This window comes from Castor canadensis, chromosome 10, assembly GCF_047511655.1.
Source record: "Castor canadensis chromosome 10, mCasCan1.hap1v2, whole genome shotgun sequence".
Classification (NCBI taxonomy): domain Eukaryota; kingdom Metazoa; phylum Chordata; class Mammalia; order Rodentia; family Castoridae; genus Castor; species Castor canadensis.
In genome coordinates, this window is record NC_133395.1 from 130,455,164 (window position 1) to 130,479,065 (window position 23,902).

At 42.8% G+C, this 23,902-nt stretch overlaps 1 protein-coding gene across 3 annotated transcripts in view; it reads right to left on the reverse strand.

Moving 5' to 3' along the window:
- The window catches only part of Pdzrn3 (PDZ domain containing ring finger 3), a 226,661-nt gene that overhangs the window by 25,556 nt on the left and 177,203 nt on the right, over positions 1-23,902 (reverse strand). The window contains exon 1 of one of the 3 annotated variants that reach the window (XM_074044251.1): positions 20,203-20,418. The exons of 1 other annotated variant lie outside the window; for it this stretch is intronic. Coding sequence is in view for 1 of the 2 variants with exons in the window: in XM_074044250.1 (XP_073900351.1) it covers positions 20,101-20,169 (69 nt within the window). In the remaining variant the exon portion in view is untranslated. Of the gene's footprint in view, positions 1-20,100; positions 20,419-23,902 lie in introns of those variants that run through there. One more of the 3 variants, XM_074044250.1, reaches the window with a different exon arrangement.

Consider the following 23,902-nt stretch of genomic DNA (forward strand, 5'->3'; position numbering starts at 1 on the left):
TGCACAAAAGTAGAAGTCTCACTTTGACAAAGGTTCATGGTCAAGGTTGAAAGCTTAGCTTTGCAATCTCACTGCCTGGGCTTAAGTGTATGGTTTATCACTGACGTGCTGTCACCTTGAGAAGATTTTCACATGTTCATGCCTTAGTTTACTGAGCTGTAATGTGGGTTAAGAGCAGGACCCAACTCCCCATGTTGATAGAATTAATCAGGAGCTGCAGAAAAACTACTTAGAGTTCATGGCCAGAGCACAGCGAGTGCTCCATGGATGTTAACTTCCTTCTATTCTCAATGACTGCAAAAATTACTAGCAATGCTAGGTGCCGGTGGCTCACACCTATAATCCTAGCTATTCAGGAGGATTGTGGTTCAAAGCCAGCCTGAGAAAATAGTCCTTGAGATCCTATCTCAAAAAAATCCATCAGAAAAAAGGGCTGAGGGAGTGGCTCAAGGTGTAGGTCCCGAGTTCAAGCCCCAGTACCACAAGCAAAACAAAACAAAGATTACTAGGCAATCCTCTATGTGCCAGGTGCTAATGTGGTGGAGACCAAGGTTTAATAACCCTGGGTGAGAGCTGGCATGGCTGGGAGTCTAGATGAGACCCAGAGTGGTTCTAAGTACATACCTCATAGGTGACAATGGAATGAATAAGAGTAAAGCTGAGGCCAATTGTTGTTAGAACTGTGCAAACAAGGACCGGTGACTTACTGTCTTCCTGAGCCTAGTGTGAAAACGGGGGTGGGAAGTCATTGCACGAACCTCAGCTTGGAGCCAGGGTCCTACTCAGTACTCACTGACCACTGCCTGTTTCAGGAATTATTAGCAAAGACTTGGGCTCCTTGTAATTCTACCTGCCAAATTTCAGCAAGAACCATACTTCAAATAAGTCACCTTAGCAAACTGATGAAAGGCACTTTATGCTATACTCTTGAGCACGGGAGGGAGGCCTTCCCCGGTCCTGGGGCCAGCTCAAGGGTGTGTTCTGTGCCGCTTTACGTTTGATGGTATCTCAGCCTCGTGGGAGGGCCTGGGAGAGTAGGTGGTATCTCTGCTTCTCAGATGAGGAATGAAAAGCTCGAGAAGCTACGCAGCTTCCTACACATCATACAGCTTCTGAACACAGAGATGGCGTGTGAAGCCTGGCTGCTCAGCTGGCCTCGAAGTGTGTGCTGTCACTACTGGGAAACCTGACTTGAGCCCCGAAGCAACAGGAGGTTTAGGTGGTAACAGGTGGAGGTGCGGAGAGTGTGGGGGAGAGGAATACAGCTCCTCCCCAAGGACGGCTTGCTGGGTGCAGCTGCAAGGGCTCAGTGGGCCAAGTTCCTGGCTTTTCCCAGGATGGCGTCTTTGGCTGTAGTTTGTGTTTGATGCGCAGCGTGGAGAAAACACTAGTTTTGCATATTTGCTAGCCTGCCCCTTCCTCTTCAATTGCAGAGACGCTGAACATAGAGAAAAACCTGATGCCTTCTGTCCGCTGTCTCTTCAAATTCCAATGTACGTGTTCCGCAAAGGTCCCACGGGCACTGTATGAGCCCTTCTGATGGAGCTAATTAAACTAATGCAGCCAGGACAAAAGCAACACCAGTCACTGGTTAAACTCTAAAACAAGCAACATCACACTTTTTTTTTTTGAAGCCCTTGTATCGTAAAAAGAAGCAGGCAGCAGAAAATGAAATTTGAAAAATGAGCATTGCGTGTCATGTTCTAAACCTCATTTGATCCTCTTAACAAGATAATGGAACCTCCTAACTGTCATCAGACGACACAAAGGTCAGCCTGCAAACCAAGAATGCCAGAAAGATCAGCTAGAACCAATCCACCGTAAATACCGTTTCCTGGATTTTGTGGATCTGTGCCTCAAATTTGAGTGTCACTTAAACAAAGAGTGGCTTTGGCTTTAGTTGTTGTTTTTGCTTTGTTTTCTTCCCAAAGCAACAAAGTTGTGATATGTGTCACTGAGTTCAGAGCTAATTTTGGCTCCTATGCTCACAGCTAGGACATCTTGGCATTTATTTACAGACCCCAAGGTAAAACTGCCATTAAAATGAACGAAAGAGGATCATTGAAGGAAATATTCAGACACCCCCAACACAAAGAGCATGGTGTCAGGACAGAAATAAACCACTGTGTTAAAAGAACAGGTTCCTTCTTTCTCTCATTTTCCTGTAATAGTGATCATTTTGGTTTTTCTACAATCAGCATTCTAAATAAATTATGATAGATCTCAAACACCTCAAGTTTCTTAAACAGCATTTTAAAAGTTCCACACCATGGATACCCTAAAGAATATGGCCAGAACTTTACATGTTGCTCAGAGAGGATTTGGAGCTGCCCGGTGGCAAGGATTCCACTTTTTGCTTATGTGAGGGAATGACGATTCGTGATACTTCAGGGTGTTTTCTATGTACGGCTTAAGCGCTTTACACTTAATTCTTGGTGTCACAACTATTGAGAATGACTGTGGACCTCGTGGTGAGGAAAAGCCCCTCAGGGAGCTGTAGTTTGGTGAAGATGAGGTGATTACTAAGAATCCCACTGAAGGAAGAAGAGAGAACCTGGCAGGGGTGTAAAGGTGGGTGTTAGGCACAGGGAGTGCCCATGAGGAAGAGATACTGAACACAAACAAGGAAAACAAGCAAGATTCAAGTGGGAGAAAGAGAGTATTGCAGATAGCAGTAACATCATGTGCAAAGGTCCTGTGGCAGGAGAAAACCTGGTAATGTGAGGCGGCTCCTTGTGCATCTGGGGTCTGGATGGGTACAGCACAGACTGTTCTGTTACAATTGAAAGGGCGGGCAGGTCACACTAACTCTTGGAGGCTACACACAGTGTTTTTTTAAAATTAACATTTTTACTATATGTATTTAAGGGGTTTAACATGTTTTGATATATAGGTGATTACAAGCAAAGTAACATAACTATCACCTCCTAAAGTTACCTTTCCTTTTTTCTGTAACATTATGCTATCTAGTTGAAATATGCCAAGAGAGATTTTAGGTACTCATATCACAAAAAAAAAAAAGAAAAAGATTTTGACATTATAGAAGAGGGAGTTGAGAGCTGACAGGGACAAGAAGATAAATGTTCAAGTTTCCTAGAACCCTGGTCACTGAAGTTGGCTGCTGTAAGCACCCAGTGGGAGGAAGCCTGGATGACATGGCGATGACCGGGCAGAGTGCAGCAGTATCTAGGGAGAGCACCATGTCAGATGTCCCGTTTTTGCAGGAAGTTGAGACCACCTCCCACCCGATACTAAGTACCTGACTAAGGTTATTAGCTATTATGTATTCTCTTGATTAGTGTGAAGAACTTGATCTTGGCTTCTTTTCTCCAAGTACAGCCTGTTTGCTAAGCTAAAATACCTGGCGATGTCTGAATAGGAATGAATACCAAATTCCAAACACTGAAACCAGCGGGGACCCAGAGAGGTCTTAGGATCCAGAGACCCTAGCACCACTCTGGAAGGCAGTAGCAGAACAGTGAACTTCCCTCCCAAACACCTGTGTGTGCTGAGGGACAGCCACCACCGGCTGCTCTAGTCCCAACCTCAGGCAACCTTTGCTTCCTTAGTCTCTGGAATCATATAGGGCTGTCCATAATGAGGTTAGATGGTGGAGGAAGAAGAATGCTTTATTCTGCTGACTGGTTAGAATTATCACAACTTCTCTCTGCAAATGGGGCACCCAGTCCTCAGCCCTGGGGCACAGGCTCTAGTCACTCACTCCTGAAATTCTTTGTTCTTTACAGGAACTGCCCTGCATGATTTGTTTCAGAACCACACTTTAAAAACCCACACCATACCTGTTGCAAGCTTCCTTGAGTTTTAGCTGTAACCTTTCATAGTCATGAACAGTTCAAAAGGACATTATGACAGGTAATTTCCCACGGTGACTTTTTTCTCCTTTTCTCCCCAGGAAGAAAACCACAGGATGCCTCTCTCAGGCTTTCTCACAGTGTGAATCCATCCTTGATTCTGATGCATAAGTCAGTAGAATCATTTTGGACACTGATGCTGTGAGCTGGGAGGGGGTACCATTTCATTATTTATCTAGGTGACATATAAAATTAACATACACAAATTTGCTTGGTGTTTGTCCTGTACCTGGACAAAATTCTGTAGTTTTAATCACAAATTATTGCTCAATTTAGGTCAGAGAAGAAAATACTTGCCTCTGTTTGCCTGTATAGACGTTTCGAAGTTGGAATTAAGTTTCTACAAGGGGAAAAATTCTTGATCCTACCAGATCAAATTTCATTTGTAAATATGATCAACATTTCCATTCATGCAGGCTGGCACACACACACAAAAAAAAGAACCTGGATATACCTTTACTGAATTGCTAAAATTCGCATAGTTTCCTAACACGCTTTCTTGCAATCAGAGACAACCTTTTCAAAAGAATGTTTAAATTCTAATGGCTGTCATAAGAAATTAATGCAGAATTCTGGAAAATATTGGTTGTGTGTGAAGAGCCAGTGAAAGTGAGTGGGAATGACTGGCCCTCGAGGCAGCTATGGGGGAAGATTTAGAACTGTTATCAATCAAAAATAAAGTTTGTTTCTAAGATTTAAGTGGAGCTTACAGAAAGAAGAATAGTATTGCTCTGTGATATTTACCACCTGCAAAATCGGAACTGAAATGACTCACCCCTCGGCTTTGCAGGTGCAAAGGGCTTTAAAGTAGAACCTCAGTAGAACAACTGATCCTTGCTCTCTTTAAATTAAGATCTGGAAAATGAGAATAGTGAAATCACTCCCTATTTTAGCAGCAAAGAACATCTGAGTATACAGGAGGCCCATGATAAGTTTGTTCAACTAAGCAGAACTAAAACCATGAACGATATTTGAGGAAAGTATGAATCTGGTAGTGTTTTAACCCAATTCATATGTGTGTGTGCCAAGAGACTATTTGGTGTAAACCAAATAGTACCCATCTGTCTAAAGGAACTGAGGCCCCTTCCTGGGACTCAGTTTCCTCTTCCGGAAGTTGGAAATTTTCTCTGGATGATTTTTAATGTTGTCTGCTACCTAAGGTGCTCCTGAATTACTTCAGGCCACCTGACCATCTGTGAGTACACGACACACAATCCTATCACATCCTGGAAGTAGAACCTGGACTCCGAGTCCTTTCCCACCCTCTGTACATTCAGTTAAAACTCCTGACTTGGTTTTTCCTGTTCTCAGTTTTGATTACATGGTAGTATCACATCCAGGTACTACGTCTTGTGGACCACCTTCCTGCCTCTCTGGTCCAGCCGGGGACAAAGCCACAGACACTTTGTTTAAATGACAAAATAACCTTGGGTATCTTCCAGTGAAGTGCACACTGGAATGGCCTCGGCAGCTTGGCCCACCCCAACCACAATTCTGAAATTTATCATCTACATTCACTCAAACTTACTCGGCGTCTTCACCATGAAGCCAAAAGTATTGTTTCTATAAAATGAAGGAGAATGCCACCATTTGCGGGGGCTCAATCCCTATGATAGAGAAGAACCTGCAGCACTTTCTAAGATGATTTATTAGGCATGGGAAGAATTTGCTAGAAACCTACCAGGAGCAAATCATCTGGGACAGAGTTAATGATCCAAACAAAACACTTGATAATGCAAAGAGAATGTGAGGAAACAGAGGGGTTTTCCAGAGCAGGAGGGTGTACCCATGAGTTTGATTATGCCAAACCTGAGGCTGGCAAGAGGATCTGACCTGGAGTAGAGTTATCAGAGAGAAAGGAGATGACAGGGTTACATTTACCGTGCAATGTGCAAAGGTGCCCAGCTGGGTGGAAACACACTTGCAGCTTCGTTTCTGCAAAGTGCTGTGTGATCTCAGCAAAAACAATGAGACTGCTGACGGCAAAAACATGGATCCCCATCACACAAAAGGTGCGAGCAGCCACAGAAGACACAGGGGGTTGTGTTAGTGGCCTTAGGCAACAGTACATTTTTCCCTGCTTTTTGTTTGGGTCTGGGATTTTTCCTTTAAATTTTTTCTTCCTTGAGCTTGAAACCAACAGTCTGATGCTCTCTGAGCTTTGACCTTATTTCAGCCTGTCTCACATGTGAACTCAAGGCAGAGCATTGTCTGTGGTGGTTCCATCTGCTGGATGTGTCCAGGCAAGAGATTTCTGGTCCTTAGACATGTCCTTACCGCTGTCCTGGGCATTGCATGCAAATTCTATCTGGGTATGTTTACATGAGCTTGTAACTGTAAATACACATCCATGTAAAACACACGTTCCCTATGTTAGCTTTTTAGTTTAGGGAATGTAGTTTTACTTCCTTTAAATATAACTAGTTATACAGTATCACTTGTGTGCTACTTTGTGTTAAACTTGAGATTTCCTGAACAAACCAAGCTCTCTGTGGATAAAAGACAGCAGATGAGACTTTTCCATTATAGAGTACTACTCACAAAAGGCTCTCCCTTGAAGTCCATGCCACCTCCAGCCCAGGAGCCTCTAACGGATGCCCCCTGCTCCTTGTTCTGGCTCAGGGAGTCCAGCCTGGCCACTGTGACTGGGTCCCAGCCTCCATGTGGTGCCCCCAGCCACCTTCATTATTGCCTCTGGTACATTTTTTTCTGTAAGATGACTTGGTGGATGTTTCTGTCCATCTCTGGGTGGAAACACTGTGAGGACACATTAATTCTGTGACCACATCAGTGTTACCAGTGGCTGTCCCTACTTGGATCACTATCGGGCTCAATAAATAACCTGTTGAACTAATGCCTGAACTGGAGCCTTTTATCCAGCTTACTGTATATTGCCACCTCTGCATATTTTAAAGAAGCTTTGGCCTTCTATACTTTTCTGGAAAGCTCTGTTATGCAAGGTTCCTTTAAAGGGAATGACTGAGCACCAATGAAACTAAGGTTGGCATTTCTGGAGATATACCCAACATTTTACCTGCCTCCTGGAGAACTCAAATTCCTAATTTTGGACCCAACTTTGGAAGTCTGGCTGCCCTTACCCCTTAAGAATTGCTGGTTTTCTCCTTTGGTTCCCAGAGCCTTGATTAACTTGCCTGAAAAATCTATGTCAGTGTTGAGAGCCTCCTCCAGGCCTTAGAGGTCCCAAGAAAGCACACACAGTATAGTTCACTCGGATACTCTCAAAGCCCTAGGAAGAAGAACTTATTTCTGTGCTTCAGAGGAAGAGCTGAAGGTTCAGAGGGGCTCAGAGACCTTTCCCTAGCCACTCAGTAGCACACACTCTGAGGAAAAGATCAATGGACTTGCCCACAACCACTGCACAGGTGGCTTTCAGCCTATCCATCTGCACATTGCTGGGAAAACACAACAGGCACTCAATGAATACAGCCCTTAGGACAACCAGGTGATTCTAGACTGGGATAATTTGGAATACCCGTCCTGGTTTAACAAAACCCTAAGGTGAACTCCGGCTGAATGAGGCATCACACTGATAACCTCACTTCAGCTCCAGTAGTGCAAGATGACCTCCATCTCACAGAGGACAAAACTGAGCATGGCTTGTTCAGGTCTGTGGTGTGTTGATAACAGAACCACATAGAGCTACTTTTATCTAGTGTCATGTTTGCTTCTGACCCACCTCTCTCTAGAATGGGAGCCTGTGACAACAGGAACTTTCCTTTCCATCATACTGCATGGTACCAGGAAGAGTTGAGGCACCCACTAATGTGAGCTGGAGGAGTCCATGGCACACCTGTCACCGAGGCAGATAGTCCTGCGTCATGATCCTGCGTCTGCTACCTGTCAGGCCGGTCAGTTGGCTCCTGTATAATGTGGAAATAGCAAGAGTCCCTACACTCTTGTGTGAGAGTGCCATAAGATTCTGTCTGTGACTCCTGTCCATAAAGCATGAGCACAGCTACGCGTCATTCCTATGAGGGTGACAAATCAGATCCCTGGAAATACTCATCTTGGGTCTTTCCTGCTAATTCAAAGATAAAGGATATGATGCTGGAACTTTTCCTCTGGATATTTCTTAGCCTTTTTTTTTTTTGGTGGGACTGAGGTTTGAACTCAGGGCTTCACATTTGCAAAGCAGGCTCTCTACCACTTGAGCCACACCTCCAGTCATCCTCTGGATATTTCTTAATCATGGGTGGACGGGGGAAGGGTTAGTTCTGAAACTTCCATAGCTACTTGGGAAGAGGCTCAACCTTTTTGCTCATTTCTCACTGGCCATTTCCTCATTTCCTCCCTTCCTTTGCTCTTGGGGAACAGGTACTCCCTCTCAGGTTCTAATCCATAGACGAATTTGAACACAAAGCTCAAGTTTATTTAAATAGGGAGAGATTGGACAGACACATGGATCAACTCAGACTTTAAATACTGGAAAGTTCCCAGAGAAAGAAACAAAAAAGGAAAAATACCAAGCCAAGGGAAACAGAGGTTAACAAGTTTTTTCAAATAGGAACACATGGATGCATCCTTTTAAGTGCAGAAAGACAGTAGCTGGTGTATCAAAACACATAGTCCATGCATTACAAGTGAAGCATGGCAGTGGTTTCATAACTACATCTGATGGAACATGATACAGATGTGCCACTGCGACTCTGGCAGTGGGATGGGGGTGGGATACCTGCTGTTTTTCATCTCTGATGCCAACTGAAATATTGCTGTGAAGGACAGTAATTTCTGTTTTTGAGACTCTCCAAACAGAAAACAGCTGTTTGATAAAGTAAAATTGGTTTGTAATCTTTAGTGTTTTCTTTTATTAAAATGCATGTCACTCATAACTACTGGCACTTTGGTGGGGGAGGGGAATAATTGATGACCACGTATGGCATAATGGGAATATGGCTATGTCACAGTAACTGCTTAACATGCTGGGAGAAAACTACGATTCTCCCAGATGTCTGACAAATTAACTCTGTTTTCATTGGTTTAATGCTGTGAATAGTAATTCTTTTGTGTTATGTGGCTCTTGTGTTGTTCATGAAAAGGACAAACATTTGGCTTTAGACTTCTGTAGGCTGAAGCATGGAAATGTAGATGTGTGTATAACACCACCAGTTCTAACTGTCATCTCACAGATGTCTTCTCTTCTCGTACAACTAGTACTTCAGTTTGAAAGAATTCTTTTACTGAGGATGAATGCTTTATAGTAAGAAAAGATGAAGCAACATTTTGTACTTTTAAAAGATCTTTACAGCCAATGCTTCTATTTCAAACTTTTCTTTAGAATTTGGGGCAGAGGGATGCTTAAATATATTTTCGTGGATCTCTTAATGTTTTGTTAAATATTAAGTTAAGTTTCTAAGATATAAATGTGTAATTGTAAAGGCTGCTACAATGATTACCTGTAAAGAACACCATCACATGTCTACAGATGGGCACAAAGAACAGCAAGAAACACAAGGTGGTGGCCGAGGTCCCTGAGCTCTGAGGTATCAGAATTTATTGCTTAACTATAGGGCAATACAACAGCCATTCTACATGCGACATTGAATACACCAGTCAACAGGACTGAATGGAAAGGCCAGAAACAGGTTCAACCTCATGAAGAAACTATCATTTCTCCTTGATGGGGAAGAGATGGGCTTTTTAAAAAATAAGTGGTACTAGAAAATCCATTTATGTAAAAAATGAAGTTGGAATCTGTATTACTTTTATATTGATGCAACCAGAATATCTGACAGGAACAACTTAAAGGAGGAAAGATTTAGTTTGCTCACAGGCTCAGAGATTTTGAACCACCACGGAGAGGAGAGCAACAGTGGAGCACAGCAGAGCAGTTCACCTCATGATGACCAGGAAGGAGAGTGAGTTGGCCTGTGACCTGTGATAGACTAACAGGAGAAAAAGGGAAAAGCCAGCTATCTAGGCCCCTAGCTTAGAGGATGGTGCAGCCCGCATTCACTATGGGCCTTTCTGTCTGGAAATGCCCTCACAGACACCCAGAGGTGTACATTACTAATCTCCTATGTTCTTCTCAATGTAATCAAGTTGTAATCAAGAAGACTAATCACCTCCAAGTCTTCCCCTTGTCATCCAAATACACTTCATCCCTGGCCCCCAAAGGATTCATGTCTCCCTCATAATGCAAAATGCATTCAGTCTATTTCCAAGAGTCTTCATAGTCTGGAGTTCCAACACATTCAAAAGTCCAACTTCAAAGACTCCTCTGAGAACCATGATAAACTAGCTATGAGCCACTATAAAATCCCCAAACAAGCTGCATTCTTTCAATATATAATGGCACAGAGTTACACTCCCACTCCTAAAGGGAGGAATGGGACCAAATCAAGACCAAACTCCAGCAGGGCAAACACTGAATCTTAGCTCCATGTCCAGCACCCAGAGCACATGGGAATGAGATGTGAGCCCCAGAGGTCTTGGGCAGCCCCACCCAAGGCCCTGCAATATGCAGCCCTCATGGCCATTATCTTAGGCTGGATTTGCTCATTGTCTGTGGCTTTCCTCAGCAGATGTTCCACATTTCTAGCTTCTCTAACTTCCTGGGGTCTCCACTGCAGCTTAGGCTTCACCCTCACAGCTGTAAAGATTCTGACCCTGCCACACACTACCTGGCCTCTTATGCATTCCTTTGAAATCTGGGTGGAAGCCTCTATGACCCCAAAACTCTTGCATTCTGCATGCCTCCAAAACCAGCATCACATAGATGACACCAAAGTCTTCACCAGCTTAGACCCATTTGGACCATAGCTGCAGTGGCCTCTGAGTGTCTGCATGGCTGACTTTGCGGAAGCACTTCCCTAGGTAGCTCTGTGCAAGCAGGGTTGGTTACCTGCAGCTATCTCCTCAAAGCAATCTCTCTCAAATGAATTCAAACCTTTCACTCTTGACTTTGTGATGGGTGAGGTCCAGCCAATTTCTGAGATGCCCTCTAGGCATCTTTCCTATTGTTCTAGTGCAAAGCACATGAGTTCCTTTTAGGCTGTAATCTTTTTAACAACCACATTCTCCTTGTCTGAAACTTTAAAGACACTCCTTTTTTCTGGCCAAACCCAATGTTTTTCAAATCTTTTTGCACTGCCTTTTGCTCTCAATTTTCACTGAACACCTGGGTAAAATAACCATGTCATAGCCTGAATGCTGGGCTGCCTTGAAATTTCCTTTGCCAGACTAACTGGTTTTTCACCTTTAAACCCAGACTTCCACAAAGTCTTAGGGTATGGACAAAATGTAGACACATTCTAATGAATGGCCTCTACTTTAATTTCCAGCATCTGAAACTTCATGAGCACTTGCTTTACTGTCTGAACTTCTATCGGCTTTTTGGTCTTTTGAGATACCACCAGAATGGCCCATTAGGCTCTGCTTAGAGCAAACTATGGCTTCTCTAGGCTGCATATTCAAACTTTTCTAAATTCCTCCCACAAATAAGTTCCAAAGTCTTAAGAACCATGTGATTCTTAAGGCTTAGTCACAGCAATGACCCTATTCTCTCAACACCACACCATATATTTTAAAAAGCAACTGGCAAAAACAAATTTTATGTAAACTTATAAAATAGTTTTGAAAGTAAATAATGGAGACTATTTTTATGATTTTGAGGTAGAAAACACACTTCCTCACAGAGATGCAAAAAAGCCATAATAAAATATGCATTATGGGATTTGGTTCATCTGAAGAAGTCATAAAGAAAATGCATAAACCAGCAGCTAACTGGGAGATGTTTGCAACACTTGTATCCAATGCATTGGTATCCAGATAATGCTTTAAAAAATTCTACAAACTAACAGAAGTTGAGAAAGCAAGAACAAAATGATCAAATTTAAATGGGTATTTCATACAAAATGATAATTAAAAAATCATCAACCTCATTAATTATTAGGATGAAGCAAATTTAAAGCATCATGAGATGCCTCTTCATACTCACTACACTGGAAAAATTAAGAAGTGAGATGACACCAAGAGTGGTAGGGTTTGGAGTAACTAGAACTTCTCTACCATGATGAAAGAAGGACAAAAAGTAAGTGGCATTAGCAAAACTGAAGGGGGGACATTAGTAGTCCCCCTTACCTCCAGGAGATTTGTTCCGTAAGACCCCACTGGATGACTGACACCATGAGTAGTACTGAACCCTGTGTACACTGTATAGTTTTTCTGTACATTCATACTCACGGTAAAGTTTATGAATATGTGCAAGAAATCAATAATTAATAAAAACAATTCAAATGTACCATGCCAATTTTATTTTGTGGTACTGGGGATTGAACTTAGAGCCTTATGTGTGCTTGGCAGACGCTCTACCACTGGAGCCACACTCTGCATGCTTTTTATTTTTAGTTTTGTTTTTCAGATAGGGTCTTGGACTTTCATCTGGGGCCAGTCTTGAATCTTGATGCTATTAGCAGCTGGAACAACAGGCATGCACCACAATGCCTAGTTTGTTTTTGAGATAGGATCTCGATAACTGTTGCCCAGGTTGGCCTTGAACTCTGGTCCTTCTGTCTCCACCTTCTGAGTACCTGGAATTACAGTCATGTACCACCAGGTCCAGCTCATCCTGTGATATGATTTAAGTGAATGTGGTCTCTCTCAATATCTCTTATTATACTATACTCCTCCTTTTCCTTGCAATGATGCCTGTGTGTTGTGTGGTGAGCTAGGCCTTGTGGTTTATAGCCCATATCACCTCTCACTTAGCCTGTCTCTGCCAGCTGTGTTAGACAACTTCTGACCTGACAATATGATCTCTCAAGAGGAGGATCGCTGAATAATGACAATGCCAGTTGACTGTGGGTAACTGAAACTAAAGAAAGTGACACCATACACAAGGGAGACCTACTGTATATCCTAAATGTCCTCCCTCCTATCCTATCATCCATCCACCAATCTCTAATTATCCATGCATTCCCTTGAGCAGTGGCTCTCCGAAGGGTGGTCCCCAGACCAGGACTATCTACGATCTGAGGGTAGAGCACAGCACTTGGTGTTTTAACAAACCCTCCAGGTAACTCTAATGCAATTTCTAGCCAGGAAAGATCCCTGGAGGATTTTTTTTACCTTGAGACTGGTATAAGAATATAAGATAAAAATGAGATTTCATTCTCTACATTCTGTCTCCCTGACATCAAATACACAAAAAAGAAAAAAAAAATGAAGTCACAGAATAGCTTTCAATCCCAGCTAGTGCGGTGTGGAGAGCAAGATGAGGTAGACACTCATGCAAGAGTGGGGGGCGTGGGGGAACGACACAGTGAGACTCATTCGAGGAGCAGTTTGGCAATGCCTTCTAAAAATGTTCATTCTCACACCCAGTGCATCTTCTAAAATGCACATGAAGAGAATTACTAAAGATTGGCTAATGGTGGTGTTTAATTGAACGATCCAGTTGGACTATAACCAGAAAGGCCCCAGAAGTATGGTGTATAACCAATCGACAACCTGTCACTATGGTCATAGGAAAAGATCCTCATTTCCTATGAGGAAATTAGGAAAAGCTTGTCATAGGAAAAGGTCCCAGCTCAAACTCATCTTCCCCAGAATTCTTCTGCAAATTAGGACTCATAACATACTTAAAAATAGATCCTCTCTGGCAGGAGACTGCTGCCTACTGTTGTTCATTATTGGAAATTAGTTTAATTACATTACTTTCCTGTTTACTATTAGGAAAGGAGTGTCTGCAGAAGTAGGAAGAAGTGTGATTTAGGAGGATATAAGACAATTTTAGAGCCTGGGGTGATTGTAAGGAAGGAAATGGTCTTCAATTTGTGTGTGTGTGTATATATATATATATATATATATATATATATATATATATATATATAATATTTATATATAATGTATAAATTATATATGTATATAATTTTTACAGACAAAATTTCAATAACCTTCAATTTTCCATTGGTGAACTACATGTTACAGAACAATTTACTTGAGAAAAGCTCTCAAGCGAAATAATACAACTTTTTCTGAAGTGTTAATTAACAGTTACATTTTCAAACTGTATCTAAATGTCTGGAGTATGGCTTCTTGGCTGCTTAGACATCTGAAAAAGACTTCAGAAAAACTGCCAGAAGGCTTATGTAACCTTAGAGTCCTCTCTCTTCCAGTGTTTTTGGTTTCAGTGAGAATAGAGGCTCCCCAGTTTGAACATGCACCACAGTCCCTGGAAGGCCCATGGAACACAGATGGCCCTAGCCACTGTCAAGCTGGCTTGATAGATCAGAGGTAGGGCCTATCACAGGCTCGGCAGGTCCCGGACCATAGTTTGAGAACTAGTGACTCTGAAGAAACTTCTGGAGGCTCTTTACAGTCACACAGACTGTCTTTGATCCCTCCTGCAAATCAAGACTAGTGTGTAAGCACAGCTGTACAGTTACCAATAACTTCTCCACCTGTCTTATTTTTTATCATGAGCTACTAATGAGTATGATTAAAAAAAAAATATATATATATATATTTTATCCTGCTAGGCAGGCAACCAGTACAGGGAAAAGGGCCCTTCTGTCAAAATTTAACAATGGACACACCACCCAAGTGGGAACAGTCACTCTAAGTAGGTCAAATTTATTCCTGATGTTTCTCAGGGCAGCACGATTGACTACATTTCACCAGTACTGCCATAGAAATGAAGGTGGTGTGGCCAGACACTGGCTTTGTGGACATCAGAGGGCGAAGGCTATGTTTCCTGCTTAATCCCACAGTGGCCAGAGAAATGCAGGAGGTTAGCACGGCTCTGGTGTGTCTTGACCTAGAGCTGCTAATGGTTTCCTTTTCTGTATGCCCCTCCCAAAATGTGCCATTTTAACTGTGACCTCTCCTGCATTATTAATGAATGCAAGGGAACTTATTTATTAGAGCAGCATTTTTTCACTGTTCCATGTTTCTTTATGCCCACTATGGCGGGTGGGTGACAGGAATGCAGAGAGAGGGGCTGCCTTCTCCACTGTGACCCCAAACCACCTGCCTCGTGGCAATATGCAGCTGTACCTATGGGAGACTGGGGACATGGACTCATTTGTCATTGCTAAAGGCCTTCGTAGACCAAAGTGGCACCCACTTGATATAGTTCTCATTCAGAAGTTAATTTAGTAAACAGGTCATGATGATTACTGGGTTACGTGTCAGGACCCAGGGTATCACCGAGAATAATACAAAGTTCATACCTTCATGGGGCTAGTGTTTGATGACAAGGAAGTGAAAAACTGTGTGAGCTGTAACAGGGTTGGTATAGAGTAGCACATGGAGAGATTAACATGGGTGTGGTCCTTCCTAGGTCTCTAGACTGGGTCATTAACCTGAGTCCTCCAGAATGAATCAGCGAACTACATTGCAGGTAGAAAGGAAGAGGTAGGTTCTGGGTATTGTAAGGACCCTAAAGGACCAGGGATGATAAGTGTCACATGAGGTACATGGCAGACTTTAGAAGAGGCCCCACCACAATAGTCAAGCAGTTCCTTCTATTCTAAGGGCACCAGGAAGAGAGTCGTGAGTAAGGGAATGAATACAGGGCGGTCAGCACATGGTTGGGTGGTTGAATGCGTTGGCTGAATGAATGACAAATATAAATGCTTTGTTTCTGCTCTGTACTCCACTCCATCCTGACAGTCTTGGTCAGATCACAATCATTTTGTTCCATAATTGGTTCACTTTCTAGATGTCTAACTAGGTCCCCTGCTTCATTTCCTGTTCCTCACAACACTATAAAGTCTAACAGGCTTCACCATGTTTGGAGAGTAATGAAACCTTCCCTGAATTCATGGTATAATAGAGGAGACCACATTAACATATGCCACGTAATCTAGCAGAGAGGTAGAGGGATGTAGCAGTAGGCTGGGTATTGTGGGATTGCTCAGTATAGAGATACAGCAGTACTACAGGGCATCATGGGAAAACATTGGAGGACACTTAAACTGGTGCTAAGGGGCCTCAGCCCTAAGGGAAAGGTAGGAAAATCCACTTATGGTTCCCCAAAGCTTTTTATCTAAAGAGGAGACAAGGAGACAGAAGAGAGGTAAGCTCTAGTCTTACCCATTTCTAAGTCAATATAAAAGTGGTTTATGATCTATTGCTCACTGATGAGAAAATGATAACTACTGACAGATAAATGTCCACATTTAAGAAGCGACTTTCTCAGTCAAAGACAGACCCCGTACTCAACAAAGGTCCCCAACCTATGCAGGTGGGCTTTCTGTTTTCACTACTTTGTCTGAATGAATTCGGAATAAAAAAATAGCTTCTAAAACAGCACTCTTAGAATTGGTAGATTGTTTAAGCAAACATGCTCCTATTCGCAGGAAATGCTCTGTGGAGGTCAAGTTTATGTCCATCCAATTAACTGGTATTGACTCTGTCCATACTTAATCATGCCCTGACCCAGCTGATTCTCAGCAGACTCACAGTTACTTTGCACTACAGCAGCAAACTCATCTAATTGAGCATTGCATGCAGCTAATTAAATATGAAAATAGGATTGTGTGCTGCCAAGTTTTCTAGGCTGTTCCATCAACTTACTGATTCTGATTCATAGTCACTCTACAGATCTGGGTTTTTCTAGCCAACTGTTATAAGTAAATGTAGAAAGAGTCACAGGTATGCACATCAGTAGTTTTCTGGGATGACAGTTGTTGGGTGAAATTTTTGCTTTTCAGAACTAACAAATTTAAGTAGCATAAAAGGCACAAATCTTCTACGATAATTCCTCATATTACTTAGAGGCAAAGGGACCTGAGCTTTCTAGAATATATTCTGAGAGCTTCCCTGGAAGTTACTGGGAACTTTGTGCTATTCTTGACCATACTTCTGTTCTCCCACCATATTCTTCCCTGATGCCTGGGACCAGAGTTTCCATAGAAACCCTGTTTTTGTCAGACACATGGGGACCTGTTAGAGAATGCAGGGTCTTCAGCCACACAAAGCAAGAGCAATTTAAAAAGACTCACAAAGTGTTCCCTGTAGTGTTGGTCATCTAGTCCTGGCATTGCTGAAAAGGATTTATACAAGGCAAGATCTTCAGACTTGGGAGTCACACTGTGGACCTAACTCCTAAGCCCACTTCTAATTCCTTTGTGTGTCAGTTTCTGTATCTTTGAAATGGGGGTATTAATAACACCTGTTTTCATGCTGCTGTGTCGATTTGGTGGGAAAACACATAGCTGGCACTTAACACAGTGTCAGTATAGTAAATGCACAATATATAACACAGAGGGTGTTGCAAGGAGCACCAGTGCAATGACTGGCATGGAGACTTTAGGGGAATGTGCTACTTACAATGTCAACTTGGAGGGCTAAGTCCCAACCAGAATTATTTCTGTTGCCTAATCCAATTAGCAAGGGCAACCACTGTACAGAGTCTCTTGGGGACATTAGGAGAGGTCCAACCTGGTGTGCCACACCTCCCCCCCTCTCCCAGGCCTCCATAAGAAGACCGTCCTCAAACCATCCACAGATTGGCTTTTCCCTTGTGCTGCCATGAAGTCATGACACCCAGTCATGGAGCCACAGACCTTCCCCTGCCTGTCCCCTTCTCCCCACCTGTAACCTGGTACCCGTGGCAACCTGAGCTGGATTCTAGCGATGGCCCTCCCCCTTACCCCTACAACATGAGCTCCTTTGTAATAATCAATTTCCCAAAGCAGAAGACCATATCCCTTGATAACCTCAGACATCTGCCTTCACTCCACTAGTAATCAGAGTCACCCAAGACAGGCTAACGTTTCCTGAAGCATGAAGTAGCCACTGAAATTTTACATTGCCAATGAGTACGGATCCTATCTTGATGCCCCACCAGGACACCACCTAGTTACCATAAAACACAAGGAACTGCTGCACTCAACTGCTCTCACAAACCCCAGGGGAAGCAGGAGCCTTGTCTTGTCTTCTTGGAAGTACTTGAGTGTCTCCAATATCTCAACACAGCGTTTAATGCGTGGCGCCAACCACTGATAAGTCTGCACTCTTTGCGATGCTCTTTAATGGCCGGGCAAGTTCATGAGTTGTTGTTGTTTTGCTAATGTGATTAAAGGTACAATAAGGTATGTGTGCAACTAGAGGCAAAGCCATTGTTCTGCATCATTAAACTCACAGCAGCCCCAAAAAGAAACTGTAGGCAGCTTGCCAAGAGCCCTAATGAAGAGCATCTCTTTGAATTATCTCTGGATGAGGAAAGGATAAAATCTGAGCCCTGGAATATTTGATCCTCTTTGTGCTGCTGTTATAAGGGCTTACTGAAGCCAGACGCACCGGACCTTCTGGAACTGTAATTTATGGAAACCTTAATTTCTCTGCTCTAATAAGGTTTTGCATAATAAGAGCGAGAATGTAATTATTAATTCCTGCAAGTGTTTTGTGAATTCCTTTATGCTATGGTTCAGGACTCCCAAAGAATAGGAGGAAGGGGGATTTTACTTAGTTGGCACAAGGGTAATGGGTTTGAAAAGTAGTTTGAGTTTCCTTAAAATAAATCTGCATGGCTTCCTAAATTGCTGACAAAGTGTATTCCAGATGGAAGTCATTTATCAGCAATTTACTGCATGATGCTCCAGCCAGAAATATTTCCACATAAATTCACCTAGTAAAAAACAAACAAGCAGAATCCAGGCTCCCTCTTTTGGGGGCAGTTGTCAGGGGGTGGGGAACACAAGTAATACAAATGAGTAAAAGACAATAAAAGACAAGTTAACAGAGATTTGCTGGAGACGTGGAGAATTACCTTTTGGAGGGCACCATTGCAATTAGTACACCTATAGCAATGAATCCTAACTAATACTTTTGGTGCACTGAAGGTATAAGGCAAAAAACAAAAACAAAGAACAACAAACCCAAACAACAATCCAAACATAATAGAGTTTCAAAAAGTGCTATTCAACTGAGTGGATCCATGACAACGCACACAAGCACATGAGGAATGGGGGTCAGACTGCCAGTGGAGGCAGCACTGTGTCCAAGACTTGCCACGTGTCCACGGGCTACTCTGAAAGGACACTGTCCTGCAGAGTTCTGAGCACGAAGTTGGAAGCCAGACGTGGATTTCCAAGACTTATTAAAGATGTTTATTTTTTGCACCAAGGGTCACCTCAAACATCAAAAGGGTTTTTTGATCTTTACTATGCCTCATTTCAGAAGGAAGGCAGACATACAGACAGACACACCTTTTATGCACCCAGGGCAATACATCATTAGGTTTCATTCACAGAAGCAGTCAACTCACTCTGAGCTTTGTGCCTCACTGTTTTGCTTAACTGGTAAGCGCCCTCTGGTGGCTCATGTGAAAAATGACACCCAAATGATAGGTAATCAAATTCTTTTAAAAGTCTGGCTCTTTAAAAAAATGTATCAATAAGTCATTTATTGCTTTTTTTTCTTACTTGCCATGAGAGCGTTCTAATGTGATAATTTTAAAAACTTACAAGGCGATTATTTTTCTAATTACTGAAGAAAAATTTAAAGGAGAATGATTTGAGAGGGAAAAATTTACTGACAAGTGAGGTTACCAACAGCTGTATCAAACCTCCTAGTTCAAGATAGGACTTGAATGTTGCAAAAGAAAAACACTCAACACAGATTTAATATAAGTTATCTGGGCTGCACTGTAAATATTCTATTTCAACTGAAATTTCATGTTGTGAGCGATGATGTAGAAAGAGGGGAAGCCACCTGCCCTGGATGACAAGAAACTTGAAGTTCTTAAAATTTTTAGAGAGACAGAGACAGAAATGGCAAGTGTGAAACTGAAATTTGAACAACAGGTCCTGTTAGGAGAAGTTGCAGAAAGAGCAAGTCAGCTGAGCCTGTGCTCTGCTGAAAGCAATGGCTTGTAACTATTTGTAAACAGAGACAAAACCTTGCCAGCACTGATCATCGTCCCCATCATCCCCAACTTATTCAAAGGGTGCGTGACCACTCTCTGACCAGTCCATCCAGCTCCACGCTCTGCAGAGAGCTCAGTTGTCAAGAAGCTTTGTGACATAGCTGCTTGCAACCTATCTTATGACAACTGCCGTTATTTATACTCTCAAACAGGCACTGATGTGCTACAGATAGACAAGTCCTAAGAGATATAATAGGAAAGCTACAGACAAGTCAGAAAGGCTGGCTCATTCAGAGCACAACACACACACGATCCCCTGATCACTGCACTGCAAGTTACACTCTGCCAGGTGACAGCCAGCACCCGTCAACAGAATAAAACGCAACGCGTTACCTGACAAACTTCATAGAGTAATTTGTACTGCTCCTCCTGCTTCTGCACACTGCACAGGCTGCATCCCATGTTTAGAGAAATGTCAAAGGAAGGCTTCCGGACCTGCCAGCACTCGGGAAAGCAGCTCCCTCAGCGTGCAGGCATTGAAGGGCTCAGGTGAGTTGGCGGCTAGTCCTCTTCACATTGGCATTGCTCTGCGAGGCTGCAGAGCAACTCTGTGCTCCCCTCCAGGTCTCCTCCTTCCCTGCCGGCATGCAGGCACGCGCACACGCCCCACTCCCTCCTCCGAGTCACTCTGGCAGCTGGATTGTGGTTCAATGCTCACACTATATATACTGCTGCTCATGCATATTAACCAGCCCTCATTGACTATTCATAACAGACAATGATACAGAAGCTATAATTGCCAACTATGACAGTTGAAATTTCTCTAATTAACAAGCAAGTGCTCCAATAGTAGGGAATAATAAAAGACACAATTTTGCAAGCCATTTTCTGGCAGTCACAAGTAAACATGACTGCATTTTTTTAGCAAGGTCTCTTAGGATAATCCCTGATGCCTTTTCAGCTAAGTAGGAATTCATTTTAAAATATATCATAAAATTTCTGATAATATAAAATGTATTTAATGCTGCAGATCATGACAGCATATAAACGGATTTTATGGAGACATTTGAAAAATGTCTCTATAACATTTGGTGTGGTGCAAAGTTGCAGGAAAAAGACTTCACTTATGAATAAAATATAAAAATTTAAATTGCAAGGTAGATCCGTTGAGTATGCAAAGTAGCTGGGGGGTTGGAAGAAGAGAGGTCGCACCACAGGTAAAGAAGGATACCATCATCAAAATGCATCTTCATTTCCAAATAATTTTGTGTTATTTGTCAAAGGGACCCAGAAGGGAGAGGGACAGTCAGCCCCATGCAATCTTCTCAGCTACAGAGATGTCACAGATGTTTCAGAGATTATCTCATTGAGCTAATTGTCACTGGTTACTACAGATACAGATCTCATACTCCATATCTGCCTAGACTCCATAGCCAGGCCTTGTGATGTGTGTCAAGAAAGCACTGAAGTACAACCTACACAGGGAGGGTGAGTAGACGTGGCACTAAAGGAGTGTGGTCCTTGCTTCTTTTAAATAAAAAAATTGCCCTGCTGCCTGAATGAAACACACAGGTGCCTCTTGCTGATAAAGGGGGAACTGTCTGAGGAGGACTCCCACGGCCCCTGTCAAGCGGTGTCATGGGGCCTCAAGAATAATGCTGCCTTTTTCTGGGAGCTAAGGCACACCTGTGATGTGAGTAAACCAGCCCCAATAAAACCCTGCTTGGGCTTGTGGCCAGCAGATGCATCTGGTCCCATTTCTCGGATAGAAAATGGAGCACTGCAATGTGGTCGGGTTAGCTCAGAGCCCTGACTTGCTGAAGGGAGCCTTCACGTCAGGTCCTTGGCCAGAACATGAACCCATGTGTCACCAGGAAAGGGAGGCTCAGATGGGTCTGGGCAGCAGCCCAGTGCCGTGCAGACTTGCTGTAAGGGTTGTGTGTGTCTATAAGTAAGTTCCTGGCTCTGAAGTTTCTTAACCTCTAAATAACTTGGTAAGACACCAACTATCTTTCAGAGGTTTATAGGCAATAGTTTGAGAAAATGACAGTTGCTCAAACTCAAACCAGAGGTCATGCTGGCTCACCCTCTTGTCCATCCCCACATTGGGTCCATCAGTAAGACTGCTCTGTTCCATCCCAAATTATGTTTCAAATCCATCCATCTCTACCTGTCGCCCCTGGCACTATCGCTCCATCAGCTCTCCCCTGGATCATATCAGGAGTCTTCTAGAGCACCCTTCACTCCCTCTCTTGCCCATCCAGTTACCTCCACTCACCAGCTCATTCTCCCCAGCCACCAGGCTGGTCTTTCCAAAGCAGATTACTACCTGTTTAAAAGCCCTCCTATGACTTTCCATCACATTTGGATGAAAACCCAAATTTCTCCCCAGGGCCTATGAGGCCCTGTAAAATGTGGTCACTGCCCATCCATTTCTCCATAGCTCCTCTCCTACAGGCTCCAGTGCTCACTGCCTCCAGCAGAGCCACGTCCTTCCTCCAGGCCTCTGCACCTGCAGGTTTGCAAACTGCTCTTCCTTCTTTCTTACCAGACACCACCCAAGGAAAGCTTTGGTGAGTGCTCCTGTAGAAATCCACTTCCCAGTCACAACACTGCATCACTTGTCACCATCAGTAATGACCCTTTTCATTTGTGCCTGTTTGTTCACTGTTCCTGTGTACAAGCATTTCAGCTATCTGAAGGCAGGGTCTGTGCTGAATTCCCACAAGCCCTAGCCCTGGGGAGCTGCTCAGGAAACACCTGTGAGCTGGAAGAAGGAAGAAATGAAGGGTGACCTGGCAGTGTCACAAACTCACATGTTACAGTGCAAACTGGACAGTACCATGATGACGCAGGAAACAGTGTGAAGGGAAGACTAGCACCAGGGTTGGCTTCGCTCTCCTAGAGTTGCTGGGATTTGTGGTTTCACGGTAGTTGCTTATTTTTGCATAGCCACAATTAAATGTTGAAATGAATCAATTAAGTAGTGAGGGAACACACACACACACACACACACACACACACCTTTTACTCTTTGTTAGAAAGCTTTCAAATCTTATCAAGGCTGGGAGACTACAGTTCATATTTCACTACACTTCAGGGTAGTATCTGTCAAACTTTTTGGACTTAGGAACTTTTTTATACTCTTAAAAATTGTTGAATACTCCAAGGAGCTATTATTTATGTGAGCTAGATCTATCAGATTGGAAATAATCAGAAATATAAGTTATTCATTCACTTAAAAATAGCAGTAACAAACAACATATTAATATAAATAGCCTATTTTTTGAAATGACTATGTTTTTCAAAACAAAATTTTTTTTTTTTTTTTTTTTTGTTTTTGTTTTTTCATTTTTCTTTTATTATTCATATGTGCATACAAGGCTTGAGAAAGGCAGAATTTTTTATTTTCCCAAGGCTCTTGGATGTCCACTGACATTGAATATAGCTGGATTTTCATGCTTGCTTCTACACTCAAATGCCTGTGACATCATGTCATGTAGCCTCTAGAAATCTCCACTGTACTATACTCATAGAAGAATGAGACTGAAAGAGGAAAATAATGTCTTGGTATTTTGTTGCAAATGGTTTGACCTTGCAAATGTTGAGAGACAAGAGTCCAGAACTCCCATGGATGCCTGAACTCCATGGAAAATGGCTTCTCAGAAGGACTCTTCAATGAGTCAGGTTTTTACAAGCCTCCAGCTTGAGAGTAGGAAGAGAAAGGGAGAGGACACCAAGACAAATTCCACTCAAGACTGCATTTCTACCCTTGGGGTTAAGTCCGTATCACTTATGCACCATGCTGTCTAAGGCAAGACTTATCAAGGAGGTTATCTGCAGTAAAAAGTATCCTTTCCTTGGGAAAACTACCCAGCACATTTAGAATTGCAACTGCATTTTCAAAATCCTGTTTGAACAGAGTGTGTAAGCGACATAGTTGTGAAAAGTTGATTCACATGCATGATGATAGGCACTATGGCATTAAGTATCACCAATTCGAGGGGCAGTGTGAGTGCACAGAAAGTCTGTTAGTGACGGGAAGTTATTTGCAATAGAACTGTTTCGGAGACACAGCTGTCCCAGGAGAAAGGAAAAACTGCTGGCCACACAAAGGCACACATTGTTTGATGAAGATGCTTAACGTCTTTTTCCAAGTTAGTAATTGCATCATCTGCAGGTGCCTAGCCAGCTT